The 19,215-nt window shown below is 41.6% G+C and overlaps 1 protein-coding gene across 2 annotated transcripts in view; it reads right to left on the bottom strand.

The window, feature by feature from the left end:
* PRKCE (protein kinase C epsilon) overlaps positions 1-4,419 on the bottom strand; it is a 287,947-nt gene extending 283,528 nt beyond the window's left edge. For both annotated transcript variants that reach the window (XM_058020060.1, XM_058020061.1), the window contains exon 1: positions 3,453-4,419. In XM_058020060.1, the coding sequence (XP_057876043.1) occupies positions 3,453-3,800 (348 nt within the window). In that variant the 5' untranslated portion in view covers positions 3,801-4,419. The remainder of the gene's footprint in view (positions 1-3,452) is intronic.
* Between the last annotated feature and the right edge of the window lie 14,796 nt (positions 4,420-19,215).

The following is a 19,215-nucleotide window of genomic DNA, read 5'->3' as shown; positions in this document are numbered from 1 at the left end:
TGCACTACTGGAAAAGCTGCCATCTTTTTAATTGTCACTAGACTTATTGTAGAAACCTAAACAAGTGTTTTCTATTGATCTCACCAAAACCCCACAAAACTGTATTTTGTTTAAAAGCTTTCATCCAGCAAACTCTGAATTACTGTTTCACGTCACAACTTTGAATAATTAAAATATATATATATATATATATATATATATTCAGGCAGTATATGTATTATAAGGTTAAATGCAACTGCTGAACACTCTGTAGATGAAAGGAACCAGGATTTTGCATATCTATCTGACTTGTATTAGTACAGTAGACATTATCATGATTTCAAGCTTTGTACTTGTTTATCATTAGTGTTTCCACTGTAACCATGGCATCCGTATACAGCACAGGCCTAAGAGTGAGGAAAATATCCTGTATTTTCCTAAAAAATTCATCTGAGAAAAAATACAAGGATTTGAACAATGGCAAAAGTCAAATTTGGTGAGCTGGCTAAAATGTGAAACAGTTTCCTCTTAGGGGGAAAAACCCCAAAATCTTTTTTTTTTTTTTGTGAATCTTTTTTTCATTTTGGACTTCTGACAAGAACCTAGAAACCTAGAAACATAACCTTGACCCTAGTGCAGATATTATAAAACAAATTCTGAAATTTCCTTTAAAAATCCCCATGCAGTACTATATGAGATCAAAAGCATTAAAGCTTAATATGTTTACAAGACCTTTACAAGACATTTTCTCAACCCTCTTTTAAGAGTGACTGTCCAGTCCTGCAATAATTGTTGCATCATGCTGAAGGTAAGGAGGGGCAGCAGTGTAATTGCTCCAACCACACTCAGCAAGTACTTGGTACCCAGCTCCAACTTTCAGGACTGCTTAAAGGGAAACCCTCAGAATGGCATAGAAAGACTTGATGGTCTTCAAGTGTGTTTCAAATGGCTAGGCTGCATTTATTTGATATTTCAGGCAGTAAAGAAGAATAGGTTACTGTGATTGCTGGTTTTAATTTGCTTGTTACAGAGTTCAGAAAGAGTACTACAAAAATATCTGCCTTAAATGCCAAGAGTGAAATGAAGGAACTAGTCCTCTTACTAAAGAGAAAAAAATGACTGTACCATACCAGCAGTCTTAGCCTAATGTTGGTTTAGGCCATGCACATTTTCCTTGTAGTGTGAAACTCATTCACTTTGCAGACAACTTCTTTTTCAGGTTTTAATACAGACTCCAGACACTGATGAAGATACCAATAAATCTATTTACTTCAGTATGGACACTATGGAGATGTCCTGGCCACAGGTCTTCTTGTAACTCAATGAAAAACGACCCAAAACCGGTGTGACTTTGTAAGAGCCAGTTCTTTGAAGTCCCTATATATAAATCCACTAATCACACTCAGTATTAGAATTACAGTGACACACTCAGCAAAAAGGAAGATTTTGGAAAGGGTAAAGCACAATCCTGTAAACACTTAACTCCACCCCCACTTCTAACTGTGATACAGGGGGAGATGTGTGCTTTGTCTTTGTGGTACATGAACACAACCCTAATGGTAAGGATTTACAGTACAAAACAAGGTAAGTGATGTTTCAGAAGCTGCATTATATTGAGCTGACCAGTTATGATCCACTGCCATGTCCTCAATTCTGTCACACAACAGACAACAAGCGTAGTCACTCCCTCGTCTCCTCCCACCCACTGAATGCTGGACAGCAATGAATCCTGATGCAATAAAAGCCAGCATTTATCTGATTCAGCTATCTAGTTCCTCACAGATCCTGTTTACAATGGACCTCAACCTGTTAAATTCCACTATTTATCTAGGGAATCTGTTCAGACATTTGAGTTCACCTTAAATATCAGAGCCAGGATGCACCCTAGTCCCACCAAAATTCAAACTTGGCATCTGGAATCTGCAAGGTTCTTCCAGATTTGGTGACAAACTCACAACATGTACCATGCACAAAAAGAACATACAAAATTATTATTCTTTCACTAAAAATCTGTGCAGATATCCTCATCCCACTCAAAGATGAAAGTCTCAAAGATGAAACCTCGCTTGATTTCAGGAGAGTCCCAACTTAATTATCATTCAATACAGGTAAAAGACATCTGCAATACTGCTGCATTTGTCTTTTCCTGTTATAGCTATTTTTTCTCCTTCTATCACCCACTTTTACCATTTGAGCTTACTAATGTGTAGATTTATAGAGCACCAGAATAATCTAGACCCCGATTATCACAATGCAACACATAGGCAGCAAAAATGAAAAATATTTTAAAGTTATAAAGATAAAAGTTTTAACAGCAAAGTTGATCAGCTCCTAATCAGCATAGAGTCTAATTCTTTCATTCCCTTTCATCATTTCCCCATCTCTATTTAACTGCATTAAACAAAGAAGCCCCAAAGAATACATAAAACTCAGACCTATTAACCCTAGCTAATTTTTTTTGGTCCTGGGTTCTTTGTGTGTTTGCCAAAAAACTACTAGCCAGTATCCTTGACCATGAAAAATAAGTACATAGAAATATCAGCATATATAATTTCAGATGGCTGGTTGAGCAGGGCACACTGAAAATGAGATGATAGCTACTGTTGTTTTATCATACATCTCGTTTAAAGGATATCCACCATTTAACAGTTTAACTGCAGAAATGTGAAATGTGCATATTCACGTTTCCTGTTTCTTCATTGTTTGATTAGTTTCTCCCTGTTAAATCACACTACCTGAGGATGTCAGAGCAAGGATTTTCCAGCTTTTTTGTACTCCCACTGAGGCACATTAGCCTCTGGGTCTTAAAGACGCTGTGAGAGCTGCTAAGACACATTGTGTGTACAGACATGAGAATTTCTCTAGTTGGGCCCATATTCCACTAGGACCCTTTCATCAGTCTTGAGCATTTGAAGAAGCATTGCGTTAGATCTACGCAGAGAGGTGTCGATCATCTGAAGGAAGGAAGGAGGAGCATCAGTATTGATGCAGTGACTCTCAAGTGACGGGAACACCCTGAGGTGTCTCGCATCAGAAGTCAGGTCTGGATTTTTAAGGTTCATCATTGCCAGGCTAACCAAGAGTATTCATTCTGAAATGATGAAACTCATCTAAGCGCTGGATCTGTGGTTTGCGGTAATGTTTGGTATGGATGCATTCGGTTCAGGTTCTTCAGACTCAGTAAGACAACTAGATTTGTATTTATGTCACATAATTTCAGAAACTTGCGAGGTAACTACACACCTCGTACTTATATTCAGCATATTTTTCTTTCCTGCCTCGCCTGTAGATAACATGCATTAGTTATATAGTAACCATGACTATCTCAGTAAAACAAAGTGTGGAAATAATGCAAAGCCTTCAGAGGCATTACCTGCCCTTGGTAACCTAGCTCTGCAAGACAGATGTTGCATCCAGAGCCATGCCACTGAAAATCACATGTACATGTATGTATCTACAGCGTGAACACTTACCCAGTCCTCGAAGTGACGGCTCCCGTTCTGCAGCAAGTCCTCAAACTGTATAGTGCAGTTAGCTACAAAATCGTCGTACCCGATGGGGGCATCATGGAAAACAGCCATCTCTATCTTCCTGCCATTACAAACGTCGGTGACAAATTCATCGTTCCAAGCAGGACTGTTGGTCTTTTGCTTGGTCGAGGTCTGTCCGATCCTGGAGTCATCCACATTGAGGGCGATGTAAGGGTCCAGCAAAAAGGTCTGTGGCCTGGGACCCACTGCATGCCTCAGAGACCACGCCGTGGGTTTCAGATTCACCGCCTCGCAGATCTTGATTTTCAGCAAGCCATTGAAAACCACCATGGCTGGATAGCTGCACTTTTCCCGGGATCAAACACTCGCTCAACGCACTCGCACCGAGAGGGAGGGAGGGAGGTCTCGCCAATAAATAGGAGGGCAGGTCTGGGAGGTGGGGGAGCAGGGTACGGTGCGGGTCTCTTCGCCTGGCTGCTGCTGTTACCTTTGATTATTTAGCCTTTGCTCTTGCGACACCCAGTGAATACATTTATTTTCTTGCCCGTGTTTCTAACGGAAAACAAGGGAGGGGGGCCGCCAGGGAGGGGGAGGCGGCCGCGGCTGCAGGAACCCCCGAATGCTATCAAAACCCGAGCATAATCAATCCGGGGGTAAGCAAGAGCCTTCTCCCTTCACCCTGACCATAATCCTGGATCAGTCCTCGCAGAGGAAGCAGAGCCGCGATCCCGGGCTCCCGCACACGCCAGTCCTGCCCGTGCTCCGCACAACAATACACACACACGCATACACACACACACGCACGCACACACACGGATCAGAAACACCGGCCGACCCACCAGCCCTGCCTACTGCACAGCCTCCGCTCAGCAAACATCCACCCGGGGACCTTCCATCCGCGCCGCCGCCCGCAGCCGCCCGTCCTGCGCCGCCGCCGCCTCCTGCTCCGCCGCCGCCAAGGCCGAGGACCCAGCGGAGCGACCCCCGCGCATGGGGGGCGCCGGCAGCGGAGCGGAGCGGCCCGCGCGGGTCTCGGCGGGCTCCGGCTGGGCGGCCGCCGCCCTGGCGATGGGCAGAGCCGCCGCCGCCGCCTCCCGCCCGCCTCCCGCCCGCCGGCCGCCCCCCGCCCGCCTCCCGCCCGCCGCCTCCCTCGGCCGCCGCCGGCCGCCTCCCTCCGCGCAGCCCCCGCCCGCTGCCGGTGCCGCTCCGCCGCTCGCTCCAGCGCAGGAAATGCGCAAAAGACGTCAGTGTGTGTGTGTGTGTGGGGCGAGCGAGCGGCGGCGGCGGCAGCCCCGGCCGTGCGTGTGTCTCTGTGTGTGTGTTTGAGTGTAGAAAGTTTTGCCTGTTGGGGGAGCAGCGCGGCCGTCACCAGTCGGGAGCCGCAGCGGGGGTCGCGCTCCCCGGGCTGGGCTTGCCGCTCCTCCACACCCGCCGGGCGGCTTTCCGCCGGGGACACTGCCCGCCCCGGCCCCACGCCTCTCCTCCTCCTCCTCCTCCTCCTCACAGGATAAAGTGATGAACCAAACGTGGATAGAGCACCCCCGGACGCCTTCGTTCCCGACCGCCTTTATTAACGTGCTTGACCACCAAGGTCCTGCTCGGACCGGGACTACCACTCACACCGCGCCGGGCGCTTCTGGCGCCGCGGTGCCGGCGGACGCCCCTTCCCGCAGGGCTTCCCGCCCCTCGCCCTTCTCTCCGCGATCCCCGGGACGCCTCAGCCCGCGCCCGACGGGCAGCGAACTCCGCCGCCCCCGCCCGGCCCCGCCGCCTGACAGCGCCGAGCCCCGGCCCGCGTCCCCGCCGCCCCCGCCCACCGCGGCAGCGGCACAGACAGCGCTACGTCAGCGGGGGCCGGGCCGGGCCGGAGGAAGAGTTTCCCCGCGGTGTGCGAGCGCCGGGAAGTGCCGAGCGCCGCCAGGGGAAGCGGCCTCCCGGGGCCCGCCCCGCCCGGCCCGGCCCGGCTCGATGCCTGGGCTGGGGCAGGAGCGGCTTGTTGGCCGCCCGACGCCCCGCGGCCGTGGGGCACTGCCAGCCCCTTTGTCTCCGCGATCACCTGGCCCCTGCCTGCCCCTCGTCAACCCGCGGCGCCTCCCCGCTGCCCCGGGCCGGCGCTGGGAGGGAGACCGCAGGCCGGCGGTCGCCACTGCCCTGCAAGCGTACTGAAAAGGGAAAAAAAAAAAAAAAACTAAAACCTTCTGAAAGGGTGTGCGTATTGTGTTCTTGAGCGTTATCTGCAGGTCATGAAAGATTTAAGTAATTTTTCATCACCGTGGTATGAAATACCCTATCAAATACCCGTGAGGCTGCATGCAGCTTGACTTTCTCCTCCTCAGAACAAACGTACGCGGGGTCTGGATGGTTTCCCATGGTGAAAATTATTGCTGCCTTAATTATTTTTAGCCACTGATTTTGCCTTTGTATGTGTGTGTGCTTGTGTTGAGAAAGTCACCAGGAAATGGATGGACTTTGCCCTTTGATGGGATTTCAGTTCGCTGTAATATCACAAGAGAAAATGCATCAGTCCTGGCACTCGGGAGAGCAGCTGGGGTTCTTCGAAGAATCAGCCAAAATAGAAAGAACTGGATTGCCTAGATCCAGTTGAATAAGGACATAAAAGATGAGCACCCAGTCCTTGATCTGGACCTGATATTCCTGACTGGAGGGGAAAGAACAGATAATTGTGGATTTCTGCAGATAATGGCTCAGGAGGCAGGTGTTATATTTGGAGCTAGTGAAACAGCTCCAGTATGTGTGCTTCCAGAGCAGTTTCCAGATAGGAGATAGGGTACTAATGAAGCCAATGGGTCATGAGAGCATTCGCGTTAATGGAAGACAGACTTTCTGGTGCCTGTTGCCACTTAGTCTACCAGTCAAAATAGAAGTACAGTAAAATCTCAATGTTCATTATCATCTCGACAATCTCCAAGCAGAATCGTTTGATACAAAGCTGCGGTATGGAGCCAATTATGGGAAAGGTCTTCCTTTGCAATTCAGCCTTTCCTGGACTCACAGCAGCCCTGATACATCTATCGTGTTACTTTTGTAAAAGCTCATACTCACAAGCCCCACCAGAAGTACAAGAAGGACGTGCTCCTTTCCTCCCAGCCCCATTCACTACCTGATGCATATAGTACTATATATTAAACTCAATGGTCTTACATTTAGCGTGTGAGAAAGAACACTATAATTAAATCTTTTGTCTGGATATTTTTGTGGTCTTTCTCTATAAGGGCAATGTACATAGTATGCTCCATTTCCTTAGATACTTATTGAAAAACATGAAAGCCATACTGATACACTGTTTAATTTTTTTTCTGGTTATTTTTAGAGAACTACAACTGTATGTATTCTGTTTGCCCAAGGTTGGTAAACAGAGTCTCCATGGTGAGTTTAATGACCTAGCATCTCTGAGATTACACATGCATATTATGAAAGTCTGAATAAATACAGACATTATTAATACAGCATACAAAATAATAAATAGACCTTATATTTGGCTAATTACATATATAGTCTACTGCATACCTAGCTAGGCCCTGATCCCTAATTCGAGCCATCTGCACTTTTCCAGACACTGAAGCAAGCTAAAGTTTGGTTTCACAAATTATTTCTTCTAAGAATAAATGTCTGCCTGCATGAATAGGGATTTACAAGCTCACTTAGGATCAGACAGCTCCAGCCTTACATTGCTTAGAAAAATACAAATATCTTGGACAGTTTTAATTTGATTTTAGATTTGGGTGGAGTTTTTTGTTTGTTTGTTTTAAATTATATTTCAGAAAAGCATGTTTATGTCAAGACTGAACTTTTATCACTAAGCAGTTCTTAACCAATGTACCCTGGAAAAGTATTTTTAAAATCCAGTAACTCAGGTACATGGAGCAACATGACAATGCTTCTTGGAAGTTCATCTAAATACTTGGCTCAGTAGTTGCAAAAACTCTGAGTAATAGAAGCAAAGAACATTCCAAGTACCATTTTCCACTTGAAAATTTTTTTATATTTTCTCTAAATAAAAGTATTGTAATATTTTTCTGCTTGCTTTCTGTGCATACAGAAGGATTTGGTTCTCAAGGAGATGAAAAGCAAAAGCAATTCTATTGTGCACAGGGAGGTCTGGGGAGGAAGATGCAGCACTTGCAGTATTTCCCCTGCAGAAGGGCAGTAAGAAGTATTCCAGATGCATTTCTGTTCTCTGTTACAAAGGCTGCAGCAGCACAGTAAACCATGGCCTGAAGTTTTATTACATTTTAGCTATTTTTCCCAGCTATGTTGTTTGGGTTTTTTTAATACACGGAGAGTCAGGGTATCTAGACTCAGGACTGGTTGAGGTGGTCTGTCTACTCTCCAGAAGTAACTTTTGCTGAAGAAGCCCCTTTGTTCAGCACTCTGAGAGCAAATAGCCTTTGTGTCAGGGCTGCTCTCTCTTGTGTGTGCTGTTCAACTGGAAAAGACCCCCGAGAGATCTTAAAAACACAGGCTAATTGCATCAGCTCCTATTTTCATTCTTACTTTAGGAAAGAGCCTACATCAAACTGATAAGGGATAGCAGCAGTGACAGTGCCAGCACGCAGTCACCTGCAGACAGCGGCCTCCCAAGGCACGGTCTTAGTCCCGCAAATCCCTCTTAGGCTGCGCCTGCCCTGTGTCAGGTAGCGGCGGTGGCAGCGGCAAGGAGGGACGAGCAAGCGGCAGGAGCCTGTAATCTCAGACAGCCCCTGACCTTTCCCTGGCCTTGCATCCTCCACAGCTCTGTGGAGAAACAGCACTATCTGGTGGAGAGAGGATGTAAAGTCCTGCCAGGAGTCCCGTTAGGCTTAATTCTGTTCTTGCAGCCACAACTGAAACTGGGTTTGAGGTGTTGTTGTTCCAGATTGATAGTTTAACTGCATTTTCAAGAGGATTTTTTTTTAATAGTCCCATTGGTCCTAAAAAACTGTTCAAACAGTGGAGAAAAGTCAGCAAATATTCAGGCTTTTCTAAGTGAAGCAATATGAAAGAAGGAGAGGAAATTTTGAGTTGTTTTATTCTTAAAAGGAGCATCATTTCTTAGAGTTATATTAACCAATAGACAAGGAATAAAACCAGGCTTGAATGCAGGAGAGATTTTTGGAAACACCTTTATGGAAACAATAAAATGAAAGCCAGACCCCTCATTATAGGCCCTGTGAAAACTGAGGAACTTTGAACCCACTCTGGACAAGAATATATTCCAAGAATAAGAAGATATTCAGCAGTATGAGTATATCCACTGAATTCCTTTGAACTTAGTGGATATGCTTATGCAAGTGCAATAGTTGGGTGTTAGTGGAATCAGTCCCTTCCTGGCAAGAAATCAAAGATTGCTGTCAAATGCTGACTATCTTTGAAAGTCAAATTATTATTTAGTATCTAATTTTGGAGGCACAGTTATGAAAAAAGAATCCTCAAGAGCATTTTCACTCCTGTCATGATGCAAATGATCTTTTGGGTATACCAATAGAGAATCCATGTTTTATAAAAATGAAGAAAAAGACCAGTCTCAGTGAGCTTGGTCCAGCCTCCTACTCCATTCCAAGATTTCCTTTGTGTCCAGCCAATTTCCTACTAATTTATTCTTCACTCCCAAAGTATGTACCTGAGGAAGTTACTTAAGGCACTCCCAATGCTCCCTGTGAAATGTCTCAGCATGAGGGATCTTGTCAATGTGTGATTAATTAGGTCTCCAACTCTCTCTCTAGTGTAATTATACTTTTGGTAGTCTTCCCAACCTCTATGAAAAGAACATACTAAGCACTAGCTGAGTGTGTTAGCTTTCACTGGGTATAAACCTCCGAGAGTACATCTGCATGGATTTGCAGCTTTAAGGCACATGGTGCTGGCGGGCATGGTGACATGGTGACCTCAGTGCAGTGTCTACCAGCCAGCCTGTTCTCAGGTATGCACCTGGTTTGCTAGCCAAGACTGAGTCCCATGATATCATACCTTCCCAGCTGTTCTTATCTCAGCTAGATAGATCACAGCCAGTCCAAGCATATCTGCACATGCTACACAAACATACCTCTCCAGTTGCAGAACATATGCTTAGGTCACTTCTAGGCTAGAGATTTCTGGCTCAGGCAGGGCTGTAGAGCAGTATGATCTCAGACAAACACAGCTGTGCCAGGGACTCTCACCATTGCGGGAGTGGGTGTTATTATTTTATTGCTTGTGGACGGTCATTTTTTTAAATTGATATAAAAGTTTTTGTACATCTTTCTGGTAAAATATAATGGAACTTCTATACTTCTACATGTACCCCAAATATAAAAATAGGCTTCCACTTCATCACCTACATGTCTTCTCTCAACCTTCACAAGAGTCTTGCTGACAGCATTTACTGTGGGTTTGCCATTTGCAGGATTGTTACTATTGTATACAAGGAATTGCTGGAAAAACTTCTGAAGGGTAAAACCGAGCTCTGGTCTGTTCCTGGTTTATCAGCCTCATCTTGAGAATTTATACCCAGTTTCTGGGGCAGGGAAACTTGGAGTTACCTGGCATTGCTCAGGACTATAATAGGAGTCTGTTGCTATTCAGACTCAGTGATTAGATTGTCATTGTTGGAAGAAGTTTTGGTACAGAGTGACAAGGAAAGAATTCTGGAATGGATCAGGATTCAAGAGACAAGCCCCTGCCCTAGATCAGCCTCTCCACACAGACAGGGTGAGTCTTGCATGATATTTTTTCTAAGAGTACAGTTCACCCTCTGCATCAAGACTAGAAGAGGACAGGAACATGAAGGCCAGTCTTCCCTTTCCAGGCTGTTGCTTTCTTGAGCAGCAAACAGAAAAAAAACCCATAGTGTATATGCTGCTTGAATGAATGATTTTGTATTGAAAAAAACAAAACAAACCAAGCATCCACAGTAAGGAGAGAAAAGGACCGGTCTGTGTCCTTCTTTCTTCTCTGCCAGCTACACAGTTTTAGGCAACACAGTTTGCTGATTTCAGCAAACACAGTCTAGTGCTGAATGTGACTCCTGTCACGATAGAAAAGCTGGCCAATGGATTGTTACAGCCCCCTGAGGCTGGACACCCAATGTATATTGGATTTAGCTGTCAATCACCCATACTTCTCTTGGCTTTTGCTGGTTTTATTTCTTCCATATTGTACCAAAGTATTGTTGCTTCTAAAAACTGTTCTTAATTTGAGGTGGACTTCCCCAAAAGAAACTGTAAAGGGAGCTGAGCCTGTTTACCTCCAGGAAATAGAATTGATTCTCTGCTTTCTTGTACACTACAGGAGTGGAAGGCACATAATGCATGGAAGGATACAGCATACCAGCCTAGAGGGGTTTACTGTTCTGCTGATCTATTTGGTTTGATTGCACCAGAAGAAATTTGAAAAGATAAGAGAAGCTCCAGGTCTTGGAAGCTTGATATTTACATGCCTAGCCATCAGCAGATATAGTAATGTTTCCAGAGAATAGTGGCACTTTATGGAAGCATTGCTAGCATTCATCCTACTGTCTTGCGCTGAACCCCCTGCAGGATTTGGAGCATCTGTCTCTAGTTTGTGTGACACTCCAAAGCAAACTCCTTTCACAGCTGATAAGTTGCAGGGGAGTAATAAGTGTGCCCAAGGTGTAACTATTGTTACCAGCTTCTGTTAATTTTCTTGATGATTTTAAATGAAGCACATTGTTGGTTCAGTAGTATAAATGAAAGGTAAAAAGAATAGGCTTTTCAAAATAAGGTTTACAACATTGCTTTACAACACAGAGGAGTGAGAATGAGTAAATGGTTGTGTTTTGGAAGTACCTCTGAATTTTCACTGCTTTATTGTAAAATTCAGCGCTAATTGTAAAATATCTGACTAGAGATATTTTTGGTATCTCAGGTTAGGTGGACAATTTTCAGAATTTAGTCCTAATCACCTCTTAAACTCACATATGAAGTCATTAAAAGAGTCTCTAATAAAACCAGTGTGTTGTTATACTCACAGCCTTCCTCCAGCTTTTCCCCATGGTAGTATACAAGGGAAACTTTGTAAAATTGATAAATAAAGGCAGAATAAAGATGTGATGTGATGATTTACAGTATTGGAGTGCTGTCATTCAGGACATGTAGGATATGCTGAGCTGTATTTTTACTGGCTTCATCAATATGCTACAATGATGACCGAAACCTAAAAAGACCTACATGTATGTGCATAAGAATATACAATCTGAATCATCAGGATTCAGGACTTTTCAAGAGATTTATTCCTGAAGAATATGTCTTTGGAGAAGTAAAATGTATTACATAAGTTCACAAGTATTTATATTTATATCTTCAAAGTTACTAAAGCCTAGTTTCATTTTCAAGTACAGGTGGTAATTTCAACTTTAAAAGGTCATAGACAGTCCAGCAATGGTTGTTTCTCTAACATATTTCTCATAAGCAGTGGAGGAGTGACAGTGCTGGGTGAGACCTTTGAGGTGTGGACTGACAGAGATGGCTTTTCCCATGAAAATATGATGTTTAATGGGCTTCTACTGGCAAACACAGAATAGAAAACAGTTGACCACTAAACTGCCATGACTCATGACTTTGGAGTTCACAAATGGAATAAAGACACAAAGGATTAGCAGGTCATAATTACTCCTCAACAGTTTATTTTACTTTTCTTTTTCCTTTTTATCTTTGTGGGTGGGGTTTTAAGTCTGTCACACTCCATTTTTCTTCTGCATTTACATGCTCCAAACATACCCACCAAACTATATGTCCAACCAAGAGCTTCATCTCTTTTTCTCAGTGTTTTCTGTTCTGGATTTTAGAAGCTCTTAATAAGCCAACGAATGTCTTCCTTCAGTGTAACCCCACTTTGCTGCAACAGCACAAGAGGGACAGAAAGCAAAAGATGTGATCCCAAAGCAGAACTTGTAACAAGACAGGGCATGATGCACTCCCATAACATACAGGTCATAGGGAATTGCTGAGTCTGAGCAAAGCACTAGATGTCTGAGTTAGTGCTACCTAATTAGTAATTAAACCTCTGTAACTTCATTGGTATCTACAAAACTTTCACACATCTATCCTCAAAACATCCTCTTCACTTTAATACTTTCATTTTGGGATATGTTAGCTATTCTACAAAGGCAAAGAAAATAACTTTTAAAATATGTCCTCTATCATAATTATTTCTCCTTTAGGACATACCAAGTATTTGGGTGCAAAAAGAAAGTACCACAGACTACAAATTTTCAGTATCTCAATCCAATCTAGGTTTCAACTGAAACTAATCTGTCATGGAATTTCAAGTTTTAATATGATAGCCAGTTTGGTTCATTGTTGGTTTGCTTTTGTTTTGTTGGAGTTTTCTTAAGGAAAACAGGAACTCCAAAAGAAATGGTTGAGAATTAATTGCCTTCATCTGAATCTCACATGACTATGTCAGTTATTTCTTATGTGAATTTAAATGAACTAGTAGGAGTATACTTGGCCTAATACTGCTCTTGTAAAGTCAGATAGGTAACTGATCCAAAGGAATCAAATGTAGGGCTGCTGACTCTTAGTTAATCCAAGATAGGACAAGTTATAACTGAGGGATTTTTTCCCAGGTAGTTAATTAAAAAGTTTAAATTAGATTAGTTACAGTGTTTCTTTGAAAAAATATTAAATATTAATAAAACCGTTGCAGGTTTTTGTTTGTTTGTTTGTTTGTTTTGATCATAATTGTCAAAGTAGTTAGTGAAGAGATATGTCATAATTATAAGGACACTGCATTTTTCTGAAGTATTTTTCATGAAAAGTGTTTCCCCTCTCTAATACTAATATAACTGAAGGAGCCCCTTTGGAGATCCTCAATATCCATGGTTTTAACATTCTCTGAGTCTGGAGCATCCAGTATTATTCACCCATTCTAATGCAAAGCAAAAGGAATTTGTTGGATCTAGAGGTCTAGATATGATGCTTTAAAAAGTGGCATGGAGGAAAAAAACAATGTTCCTGCTTATGAATAACTCTACTATTTTTATAGATATTACAGTCCCCACACCTTCATTCTTCATAAAATAAATTAATAAAAGTATTTTATTTATATTTTATATTACATTACTTATTTATTATATTTATATACAATATATTTTTATTTATTCACATCATTGCCTCAGTTTTATTTTCTGCCATTATTTTTTGGTTCTCTTTCTTTATATTGAAATTAACATATCTTTGTCTCCTTTTCAAACTAATGAGATATCTGGCTTGTGCCTTTATGCTCCAGTTTGTATTTGATTTTTTTAATACTAGGTTTAAGCTGTTGCCACTTTTTTATCAGGAAAAACACATATTTGTAAATGAAATTAGTTGTTCCTTTATGTACCTCTTCCTCCAACATATGGAAGTAGCTCATACTTGCTGCAAAATAGGGAAAGTTGTGATCTGCAGCAAGGAGTCATAAGGGAGAGAGGAAGGAAAGGGGGATTAGCAATTAGGTTAGAAACTCTAATAAAGTCTTATAATTAGCAATTATTTATTGTCACAGAAACAGCTATATCCACTATAATCAAAGTAATCTAATCTATAATTCTAATGTCTTTTTCCCAAGAAAATTTTCCCAAGAAAATACATTCTGCCAATGTATTTATAATTTTACAAATATAAATAAGTTTGGATGGAAGCTTTTGTAGTTTTTCCTAATGTATTTAAATATAAAAGCTTGAGCATTATAGTTCCAAACGTTTCTAAGTTATTTATGTATTAATAACATAACCTTTTTCAGACATTTCAGTAGCATATTTTATGCCTGAATATTTCAATAATAGCAAAGGACAGAAACATCACACCTAGTTTGTTTTGGGGTGGTTTTTCTTTTTAGTTTGGTGTGATCTAAAAAATGCCAAGCCTGGAAAAATGAGTATAGTTGTTTCAAAGTTTTGAGTTTAAAATGAGATATTTTTCTCAGGAAATCCCTATCTAGGTTTGTTTATCATCTCTATCTAAAAGGACAGAAACTGATAGTTTCAAATGCACTAAGATATCTAAATATTACAGTTCTGGTGTCTAAGGATGATGATGCCGAGATCATGAGGCAAAGCTCCCATTGTACTTAGCACTCTGGAAAGGTCCAGCACTGTACTGAAGTATAATGGATTCAAATAATTCAAATGGATTCAAAATTTTAAGTGATTTCTATTTTGTATTTTTGTAAAGATCTCAGATGTCTTCTGCTGATTCAAAAACTTACGTGATGATTGGATCCACATGAATATCTATCATGAAAACAGACAAGAAGAAATGAGAGGGAGTTCAAATACTTTGAGTCTGGTTTTGAGTAAAACCCACTGAATCTTACCTCATCCATCAGGTCATTAATGGAGCAGTTCAGGTCTTTCACTGAAACCTAATACTCTGTGCTTAGGGAATACAAGTCCACTGATGAGAGACAGCGTTCACAAAGGTGTTTGAAGTTGGCAAGCTGTGACATGTTGCCACTCGCCTCTTCCCATAAGGACAGTGCATCACCATGTAGAAAATAAAATGTGGATGGTTTTCTTCTCTTTCCTGATTATTAGTGGATTGCATGGAAGTGGATGATAACATATTTATTGCAAGCTGTCTGAAATACCCTTTATGGGGATTTTTTTCCTAGCTTTGCAGGTGAATGCTTATTTATCTCAGGAGGCAACCTGTAGTGCTATCACAGCTGTTCAGAAGCCATGAGGCTTTGCAGTGAAGCATATGGGCAGGTTAAAATTTTGTCTGTAACTGGAAAGGATGTGTTGTGCATACAACCTTTTCTGAACTGGATCTCCATTTGACGTGAGTTTAGGGAGCTTCAGCTGAAGGTAGGGCAAACTAAACAGCAGCAAGTTACTGTGCTGGAAGGATGCAGTTACTGCAGTAATTACAGAAAGGCACAAATGCTCCATCCTCAATAGATGGGAAATACTGGATTCATTTACACTGCATGATTAAATTAAATGTTCCTGGGTATTGTCCTGGGTAGGAATGTTCTCTAGGTCTGTCCTTCAAACAGCTGTTCAACATACCTGCTTATCCTGCTTTACAAGACAGCATTCCAAAGCTTTCTTAGAAGAGCAAATAAAAATTTATTTAATTCTATGGAAGGTCCTTCCAAACTCCACATGAAACTCACTCAGTGCTTCCTTTAATAGGCCAAGCACTGGGACCTGCATCTTTCTGTTTCTTTTAACTTTCCAGTTAATTTTTTTTCACAAAGACATCTTAAGTATTTCTCAAACTGGGTAGAAGAGATCTATCTAGGTATCAAGGGGGAGTAGTGGGAGTGCTCTTTGGTACAGTGTGTATTTATCACTGGGATACTTAGTGACACTGGGTTATTGCCCATCAGCAACATTTATTTCTATTGTTACAGAAGCAACACTGCTGAAGTATGGGTTGTTGCTTGATGTCATTTTGTTTGACAACAGCTTGAGAACTCAAATATCTGCATTTTTGGAGGAGCTCATGCTGAATTGCTGCAAACATATTAAAATACAGACAGACGAAACAAACAAGTTAATACAATTTTGTTTCCCATAATGATTCTTGTTACCTGCTTTCTTGTCACACTGCTGTCAGGGCTAATAATGTAGGTGTCAACTTCTACTCTGAGTTATCTTCAGAGTTTGTCTTGTGGATCTTTTTGGCAGTGAAATCTTCAATCACAGCCTGTCCAAGATACAATGGAGCATCAGCCTGCTTTTTCAGTGTGACAGATATATTCCAGTGCTGCTCCTATTCATTCAGAATTTTGTAAGGATTTGTGTAGGTTTTTGCCTAAAACAACTTACTGGTTACTCTCATTTATCCCTGTTTGCATAAATTCATGCTGTTGATTTTCACTTTCAGGTTCCTACACAGCCCATCCCCACACCGCCTACGATGGCTCCTTCCTAACAAGATGTCAACACCTTTCTCTGATCGCTGACTCCTAGAAGCAGGAAAACTCCTTTCTTATGTTTTAATTCAAGCACAGAAGGGTTTTTCCTATGTTATCCATATGCCTAATAGCTCCCTGAAGGGACCTGTCCATCTGTCCATTTGGCTTCATGCTCAAAGCTCTCCTTTACTGTCACACCTACAAATATACACAATACCCGTCTGTTTTTACTCCTATCTATAGCTTGCTATATACGATCCTGCTCCCTCACAGCAGCTTCCAGTTCTTGTGACAGTATAGAAACAACAATAAGGACCAAATCAGCAAAAGGTATTTCATAGCAATGGAAGACTGTTCTTCTGAGAGGTCCAAAAACCAGCTGATAGCACAAAACCAGCTTCAGCTGAATCATGACAGAGTAGAGAACAAAAAAATAAGGGACTTTGAAACTCTTATATAGGTGCCCTCTATACTTCTCACTTGTGAAATTGTTAAATCCCGACCAAAAAAGGTATAAAGGAAGAGCAGCAGGCTTTCTAATTTTACCAGCTGTAGTAAGCAAAACTCCCACAGTGTATGGGCAATAATTCTTCAGTGAATGGCAGAGATCACTGTAAACCTACCTTCAAAGTATTTAACCAGTGCCTTTTCCTAAAGCAGCATTGTATTTAAGCTATTTAATATCACCTTCCTTCTCAAAGATGGATGACACTTTTATTAAGATACATTACTTCTGATCTGATCTTCCATCAATTTATCTCACTTTTACTACCTATAAGTGCCATTTGAAAGAGACTATTTTTAAAGAGTGAGAGTTTCAAATTAATATTGTCTAAAAATTCATCCAAATGCCCAGGAGAACCTGAAGCCTTTATTATACCTGTATAAATCCTAACTATAACATAAGATGAACAAATGATTGCATGGCAGTATATTTGGTGAAATGACTGTACTTTTCTTCACTAATGAGGGGTGAAGTGGCCAGCTAAAAAGAGAACTAAGCAGCTAATGGAAAAGCACTTTATTTAGGAATGTGAGGAAGTATTATATGCCGCGCATATCCTAAATTAAATCTTGTGGCATAGCAGAGCTATGACTGCAAAGTCATCATGTGTATAAGGGTGGGAGTCGGCAAATAACTGTGTTGGAAGCTCAACGTTTTCTCTTTAATCTTGTAATGTGTTCACTGGTATTTTATTTACATAAGCAATTACTTCTGGCTATATATAGTTAGCTACTGTAATAGTTATTTTACGGAAATAGCAACTGACTTTTATGTGTCAACATTCTCCATTCACTGGAATTTTTGGAACTTCTTGTCAGAGAATGAATGACCTGCAATGCTGCTGGATAACTGAGACAAATACAAGCAACAATTTTCTAGGCCTTCTAGTACTATTAAAGCTGAGGTTGCCATGTCACAGTTTGTTGAACCTAACAGCATTGGTTTAAATTTAGCAAAATTGACACATTAAATATGCTTATGTTGCTTCCAAAATATTGGCTCCATTACAAAACACTGTGCACCCTTCGAACTGAGAAGATACTGAGACTAAGTCTGGAAGACTGATGGCAGGCAGTTGTTTAAAAGAATGGTCCCTTGGATTGTTAATAGAGCCAATTTCCAAGTATTTTTAACAAAACTGCAGGCTGCCATGCTAGCAAAAATACCAAAAGCAAGCTCTAACTTCTCCTGGGGAAGGCAGAAGAGCTGAATCTAAAAACACAATTCTCCCTGCAGCCAGGATCTGCATCTTTTTCTCATTTAGGATCAGACTAATCCATCTCCAGCTGCAGCTCTGCTGAAGACAGTGGAATTTCAGGCAGGTCACAAAGGCCTTAAGTGACTCTTATTTTCATCTTTACAGTTGTGTCGATTTGACCACACACTTAAAAGCCCTCTTTTGAATTTTAAAGCATCAGCTGGCTTTTAAGGATGGGAAAAGAGAGGAAATGGTGACTGAGAATGAAAGAAGGTCTCCAAATGATGATCTGTATCAGGATATCTAGTACTAAGACTACATTTTGACTACACATGAATTTTCTTCATTCAAAATTACCCACAGTTGCTTGGTTAGAAATGTTTATGTACACCTGTATAAACTGTCACACCAGTAACAGACCTGCAGTGAAGAGAGCAAACAGCAGACACTGTTAGTGTCCCTGCACTGACTGAAACTCATCAAAATTTTTCTGGCAGAAATTTCTCTGCAAAATGTGACATGCTTATCCATCTCCTTTATGTGCAAGTGCCTGGGCACATCATAGTCATTGTTTATCCTCACACATAATTTTAAGAAGTGTTATTCGTAGCCCATTTTAACAATGAGGAGCCAAGGCAAAAAAGGGTCACTTGTCGAAGGTCACATAGGACATCTGTAGCAGAGGAGGAAATTGAGTCTGAGATTCAGATTTATGTTCCTACATATGTGCCTACACTTCAGTCCAAACATCCTTTGCACCCATTGGCTTCCTTCCAAGCCTTAATTCTTTTTTCATTCTCTTATCTATATATACTGGACACATGAGCATGGAACAGAATTTCAGGAGTTGCTGGATCAATTGGAAGAAGGACTACACTATCTTCCTTCCTGCAGCTGTATATTTAACCATCTATCTATGGAATACTAATGGATTTTGAAGGTGCTGATACAGTTCTCTATGTTTGCACAAAGTATGTAATTTGTCTGTGCCTTTGTCCTTCACAACAGGGAAACAACAATGCTGCGAGGATAAATACCAGAGTTTTCTGAAGCCATTCAGAAACTCTTCAAACACAATCTAACAATATGACCCTTTCTTCTGGGCCTGGTAGAAAAAAGAAATTGAAGAGCTGTTGAAGCAAAGGTGTTTGATTTGTTTGTTTGGTGTTTTTTTTCCCTTTTTGGTGGATATT

The sequence above is a fragment of the Melospiza georgiana genome, chromosome 3 (assembly GCF_028018845.1).
Source record: "Melospiza georgiana isolate bMelGeo1 chromosome 3, bMelGeo1.pri, whole genome shotgun sequence".
Taxonomy (NCBI): Eukaryota; Metazoa; Chordata; class Aves; order Passeriformes; family Passerellidae; genus Melospiza; species Melospiza georgiana.
This window is presented reverse-complemented; position numbering and strand designations above follow the sequence as displayed.